At 48.5% G+C, this 7,001-nt stretch overlaps 1 protein-coding gene across 1 annotated transcript; it reads right to left on the bottom strand.

Moving 5' to 3' along the window:
• Window positions 1–3,963: 3,963 nt before the first annotated feature.
• Window positions 3,964–6,721, bottom strand: IVL (involucrin). The gene is made up of 2 exons (XM_077757090.1): window positions 6,678–6,721; window positions 3,964–5,303 (listed from the first exon to the last, which is right to left on the bottom strand). The coding sequence occupies exon 2, from the start codon at window positions 5,278–5,280 to the stop codon at window positions 4,192–4,194; it is 1,089 nt and encodes a 362-aa protein (XP_077613216.1). The 5' UTR covers window positions 5,281–5,303; window positions 6,678–6,721; the 3' UTR covers window positions 3,964–4,191.
• Window positions 6,722–7,001: the final 280 nt, after the last annotated feature.

Here is a 7,001-nt window from a genome sequence, read left to right as displayed (position 1 = left end):
TTAATTTTTTTAAGAATTTCTTTGAAATAGGATCAAAATAAGGTAGACTCATTGTTATTGGTTAATATGCCTTTAAAGTTCATTTTAATCTGTAAGGTTCTCTATCCATTTCTTTTTTGTCTCCTTGAAGTCTTTTATTGAAGAAGTCATATTTGCCATACGGGGTTTTCGTCATCTGGAGTTTACTGACTGTGTCCTCGTGGTGTCCTTCAACGTCACTGTTGGTATGATTTTGCTTCCATTTTTTCACATTGTGATGTTTTTTCGTATGACTGCCTTTGGGCAATGGAATCTGCTCTGCTCTCATATGCACAAAGACTGCAGTGCCTAAGATTTTGTCTACCTGGAATGGCCCCTAGCCAATGGCTTATGGGCACTGGAGTGTGGAAGCTTGGCTCTCTTGCCTCACATCAGTACAGCTCTGAGTCCTTCATGCTCTAAAGTTCTCTTGTGGGACCAGGATGAAGCTACCTCCATACACCGATGCCTGAACCCAAACACCTACATGGTTTCATCTTTTTCCGAGTCTTGCTTCTCCTACTCCCTTAACAGTTTCTCCTGGAAGAACCGCCTTGATAAATCCCTTGCAAACAAATCCTCACCTCAGGGGGTGCTGCTGGGGCACCCAGCAAGGACTACCAGCTGTGGTTCCAGGAAGCAGAGTCCGATGGTGGGATTCCGTAGTTGCTTACTCACTGGCCAGAGGAGACAGGAACCCCTTCACTGTGGTAAGTGGAGTGCTGATTGCCCTTGGCAGGTTGTAGCATTGGCATCACTATCTTCTATGGTGAATTGGGGCGAGATACAGTGGATGGTGGTGTGTTGGCTTGTGAAGTATTTTTGACATTGAGAGCATACGGAAGAAATGGCAACCATAAAGACAATGGTATCGGTTGATTGTTCCTGGATCCAACTGCTGCCTTAAGGAGAAAAAGATGACAAACTCAGTCCATCCACTCACTATCTTAAGATATGATATGAAAGTAGTGTTTAAAGACCCTCATCTACTGCAGAGGGCAGTTGGTGCTAAACACCAGGCATAGGACGTAATCGCGACCTTCATAGAAAGCTGAATTGGTAGCATCCGCATGTTCCCTTTTTTTTAAAAAATTGAAGTATTGCTGACACACAATGTTACATTAGCTTCAGTGTGCAACATGGTGATTTCATACATTATGCTGTACTCACCATAAGTGTAGCTATCATCTGTCACCATACAATGTGATTACAATACCATTGACTATATTCCTTTTTAAAAAATTTTAAGTTTATTTATTTATTTTGAGAGAGAGAGAGGAGGGAAGGTGCAGAGACAGAGAGAGGGAGAGAGAATCCCAAACAGACTCCACACTGTCAGCACAGCATCCAATGCGGGGCTCAAGCCCATGAACCATGAGATCATGACCTGAGCCAAAGTCAGACTCTTAACCAACTGAGCCACCCAGGTGCCCCTTGACTATATTCCTCATGCTGCACCTTTCATCCCTGTGACTTGTTGATTCCATGAAGCTTGTACCTCCTACTCCGCTTCACCCATTTTGTTCATTTCCCACTCCCTCCCCTCTGACAACAATAGTTTGTTCTCTATATTTATGGGTCTGTTTCTGGTTTGCTTGTTTGTTTTGTTTTTTAGATTCTACCTTTGAGTGAAATCATATGGTGTTTGTTTTTCTCTGTCTGATTTATTTCACTCAGAGTAATGCCCTCTATGTCCATCTATATTGTCACAAATGACAAGATTTCATTCGTCTTTATGGCTGAGTAATAGTCCATTATATATATATGTATATGTATGTATAAATATATATGCGTATATATCCATTCATCTATCTATAGATAATATGTATTATATCTATGTTACATATAATATATCTATATTATAGCTATATAATATTCCTTTATTTATTTAGTTATTTATCCATTCCTCTATGGGAAATTTCTGAACTAACTTCTTAACTTTTTTGTAAATCCAAAGCCGCTCTAAAGTAAAGTTTATTTAGAAAAATCAAAACCTAAGACTCCAAAGGGAATGTGTGCACACTCTGAGTTTTTCTGGTTATGTCTCCCTTGCCCCCAATCTTCCTGTCCAGTCCTACACAGGCTTCTCTTAATTCTTGTCCTGTTAGGAGGACTTAAGCATGCTCATCCTATAAGTACAGATGGCCCCTAACTTACTATGATTTGACTTAGGATTTTTTTGGCTATGCAATGATGTGAAAGCATTATGCATTCAGTAGAAACCACACTTCAGGTTCTGAATTTGGACCTTTTCCTGGCCTACCAATATGCAGGTGAGGGAGCCGGAGCTCCCTGTCAGCCACACAGTCACAGGGGAGAGCAACTGAGGCACTGGTAACCATTCTGTACCCTTACAACCTTTCTGTTTTTCATTTTCAGCACAGAACTCAATCAATTACACGAGATGTTCAACTCTGCACTGTAAAATATGCTTTGTGCTGGATGATGTCACCTAACTGTAGGCTAATCTAAGTGTTCTGAGTGAGTTCATGGTGGGCTGTGCTATGATGTTTGGTAGGTTGGGTGTATTAAGTACATTTTCATCTTACAGTATTTCCAACTTGTGATAGGTCTATCAGTACGTAACCCTATTGTAAGTCGAGGAAGGTCTGTAATGAGAGTGTTAGCAGGAGCGATGAGGCTACATCAGAAGTTTATGTAGAACTCGTCCTCTGTGTGATGCATGCAGTGTGGGGTGTGTGGGGAGCCGCGGAGTAAAGGGGACCAGCTTGAAGGCCACTGCAGTAGTGGAGGTGAGGAATGATCTCAGTCCAAGCTCGTGGGTGTTGGCAGATATAGCAAGGAAGTGGTCCTGGGGCGGGGCTGGGGAAGAAGAGGAGGTGGCATGATCATGGTGCCTCTGCTGAGGTGAGTACACAGATGGCAGTATCTCTGCCCCAGAGAGACCACCTACGGGGGAGACATGGCGAGTGTTGCTGGGGTTGGGCGGGGAGTGAGGGAGGCTAAGTGCCTTTCAGGTCTGTTGAATCTGGCTGCCTGTAGACCTCTCGATATGCCCCAGACATCTCATTGCTGTGGTTAAATAGCTCTGGGTGGCTTGAGGCAACCTGCCCGAAATGATAGGGTTAAATAGTTAAAGGCAAGTGAGTTGAAGCGTTCAATAGAGTTTGTCCCAGGAAGGAGAGTGCCCCAAGTCCTTCAGTAAAACTACAGAAATGTCAGGAAGGGTAATGGCTGCAGTGGCCTTGGATCTGTATTTCTACAGCCTATTGGGCACTCCCATGATTCCAGAGAGCCCAACTTTTTCCGTCTTTAGTGACACTGTCACTTTCCCCACCAGACACTAGTCTTGAGACTGTCTCCTCTTCTCACGTTGCTCAATTCTGCTTCTGTTGCTTTCTTAACATCTTCCGTAGCCAAGTAGACAGTTCATAAGACTGTTGGAAGCCATTCTACAGAGAGAACACCCAGGAAAGGACCAGAGCCCAGCTGGAGCCCCCACACCTCCCTGGTGTTACCCTCCCAGAGTCCTCCCCGATGTCAGGAGATGAAAGGAGATTGGAGGCAATGGGCTGTGCTTGGCCAGGGGCCAGGATTGAGCCCAGTGGGTGGTGTAAGGCAGTACTGGACGGAGGCAGACAGATTCTCCTTCCCCCAACCAAAATAACTTGTCTCTGTTTCATGACCAGCAATTGGCAAGCATTGCTTTCAGGTGTGTGAGTGAAGTTATTTTTGGTTTGTTTTGTTTTTTTGTTTTGGTTTTGTTTCCTTTTAAGAAGTTGCTGAATACATTGGGTGATTTGGGGAGCAGAATTAAAGATGTCTGTCCTCCTCCAGGAATTGGCCAAGAGAGTCCATTGNAGGTTCTTTCTATGGTGAGAAACAGGAGAAAAGACAAGAATACAGGATCCCAGACTTCCAGGATTTATTCTGTATTACTGTAAATACTCACAGATTCAACTATAATACTGGGGAAGAACAGAATTAGTGACAGAGGGTCTGGCCACTGTTGGGACTGAACTCATTAGGGATGGGTTCTGGACATAACTTTCCCTTCCCTCAGCCCCATCGAAGAAGCATGCAGAAGGACAGGCTGACGCAGGTTCACAGATGAGGAGGGCCACCTGGCGGGGGACCTGAGGTAAGAGAGGCCACGGGCTCTCTCGTCACTTGTGTGGGATGCCCTGAGAGCCTCTGGGATACTGGGGGTGCTTAATTACATTTGGGGGGGTCATACGCCTCCTGCTTCTGCTGCTGCTGCTCTGTGAGGGGCATGACTTCTCCCTTCAGTGGCTGGACTAGTTGGGGCTCCTGGGCCTGGCCAGGAGCTGGGATAAAGGCGGGCTGCTTCAGCTGCCCTCCCTGCTGTTCTGCTGGCTCTGGCTCTGCTCTCTGCTCCAGCAGCTGCTCTTCTCTCTTTTCCAGGTGCTCATTTCCCTTTGCTAGCTCTCCATCCAGGTGCTCTTCCATGAGCTTCTTGTCCTGTGTCGGCTGTTCCTCTTGCTGCTGCTTCGTTGATGCTTTCACCTGCTCCAGCTGCTGCTCCAGAGCTTTTGCTTCCTGATGTTCCTCACACTGTTCCTTTTGTTGCTGCTGCTCCTTCTGCTGCTCCAGATGCTGTTCCAGGTGCAGTTCCTGCTCCTGTGACTCTTGCTGCTGCTGCTGTTCCGGATGCTGTTCCAGGTGAATTTCGTCCTTCTGTGACTTTTGCTGCTGCTGCTGTTCCAGATGCTGTTCCAGGTGAATTTCGTGCTTCTGTGACTCTTGCTGCTGCTGCTGTTCCAGATGCTGTTCCAGGTGAATTTCGTGCTTCTGTGAATCTTCCTGCTGCTGCTGTTCCGGATGCTGTTCCAGGTGAATTTCGTGCTTCTGTGACTCTTCCTGCTGCTGCTGCTGTCCTGGATGCTGTTCCACGTGCAGTTCCTCCTCCTGTGACTCTTGCTGCTGCTGCTGTTCCAGATGTTGTTCTGGTTCCTGTAGCTCCAGATGCTGTTCCGGATGCTGTTCCATACACAGTTCCTGCTCCTGTGAGTCTTGCTGCTGCTGTTCCGGTTGCTGTTCCAGCTGTGGTGGTGCACACTGTTGCTCAGGCTCCCCCTTCACAAGAGCTGAATGATTCTCCATGTGCCCCAAGGGGACCTCCCCTGGGAGCTCGGAGGACATCTCCTGGCACAGGGCAGGCAGGGGGGTTGGCTGTTTCACTTGCTCCTGCTGGGTGTTGATGGGAGGAGAAACAGGCTTGAGGGGCTCCTGACAGAGTTCAGGGGGCAGGGTCACTGGCAGAGTGTGTTGCTGGGACATCGTGGAAGCTGCTTTAGATCAACCTGAAAAACAGGAGGGATCAGAAGGGTGACTGAAGGCAGAGGGCGTAGATGAGTCCCTGGAAACTGCAGCAGTGCCTGGCTTTTCAGCACCCTTCTCTTACCGTGGGCTGGGCTCTCCCGCCCACTCTGGGGTGCTGTTCTCCAGGAGCACAGAGTGGACGGCAGGACTCCCGGGATCCCCCTGTTCCCAGAAAGAGCCAACAAGAGGTCTGTCCTCAAAATTGCTGGGCAAGGGGGGGCTGGGTGCCATTTCTTGCCTAATCCGTGCCTCGGCCCCCATTCCTTTTATTTTTATTTTTATTTTTTGAGAGAGAAAGAGAGTGCAAGGTGGGTAGGGACAGAGAGAGAAGGAGAGAGAGAATCCCAAACAGGCCCTACACAATCAATGCAGAGCTGGACACAGGGCTTGATCCCAACCCATGAACCATAAGATTATGACCTGAGCCAAAACCGAGTTGGACACTTAACCAACCGAGCTATCCAGGCATCTGCCTGTGCCTCTACTTCTCATCTGCACTGACCAAGAAGGAGAGATGAACTCTGATGGGAAGAGGTGAGTTCCTAGGAAAAGAGGGACTTTGGAGGACTCTCGAGTCCTAGAAAATCAGCCGTCCATGCCAGGGTCACGGCACGTGCCCTGGACTGGTCACACGACACAGCTTCTGCTTAAGTGTCCCACTGAAAGCCTGTGTGTTTCTGAGCAGGTCACTTAGCCCTTCTGGGCCTCAGGTTTCTTTTCTATAACGCTAGCAGATCGGCCCAGGCACCTGGTGGGGAGGTGGGGAGGGGACTGAGGAAGGCCTGGAAGGTTCCTGAGAAGTGGAGCCAGTTTTTTCGAGTCTTGTACTTCTAAGTTGTGTTTTCCTGCCCCTGCTTTGCCTACGTCTCCCCAAATAGAAGTATTCCCCCATTTTCTAGTTCTCTGTTCTGCAGCACAGCAAGAGTCACATGCAATTCCCTCAGCCCTGCCCCATGATGGAGGCACAATCAAGGTCAGCCCAAATAAGACAGTTCCAGGAAGAAAGTGGCCATACTCTCCCTCATCCCCATCTCCTCCCTATCTCCTCCCTCCTTCCCTCCCTCCCTCCCTCTCTCTCTCTCTCTCTCTCTCTCTCTCACACACACACACACACACACACACACACACACACACTCCAAAGCATCAAACCAAGAAAAGGTAGTTCAGGAGGGGAGCGGGCTGCTCTCTAGTGTTTCCATGCCGTGGCATATGTCCCTCAGCTTAGTGACCTGAGCCCTGCTAGAAAGACACGGAGTCCAGCCGAATCTGAGAGTGATCCATGTACCCGCCCAGGCCAGCCACCAGCCACGTTCAGGTGTGTAGTGCCAGTCCCCGTCCTCTCCGCTAATACTCACCAGCCTCACCGTGGGGGTGGCTGCAGAGGCCTCTAGTGGAGTTCTGAGCTGAGGAGGGGCCAGGGTGCCCTTATATGGTTCCCCAGTTCAGCCTCCTGCCCTGGTTGAAGAAGATGGACTGGTTTCACCACTTGAGTTGGTCAACTTCCTCCAGCCCCTTCCTGACTCATCACAGGCACCTGAAGCAGAAAACCCCTAGGGGCCCCTTTTCACAGAGATTCACAGAGGGCTCTGGGGGCTCAGTCATTCCTGTGATACTCATCTGACCTGGGCATGGGGAGGGGAGGGAGGCATCTTGAGAAACTTGTCCCCTTTATTCTATTG

The sequence above is a fragment of the Crocuta crocuta genome, unplaced genomic scaffold, assembly GCF_008692635.1.
Source record: "Crocuta crocuta isolate KB4526 unplaced genomic scaffold, BGI_CrCroc_1.0 scaffold786, whole genome shotgun sequence".
Lineage (NCBI taxonomy): Eukaryota > Metazoa > Chordata > Mammalia > Carnivora > Hyaenidae > Crocuta > Crocuta crocuta.
Note: the sequence above shows the minus strand (reverse complement) of the source record. Positions and strands in the feature narration are given on the sequence as shown.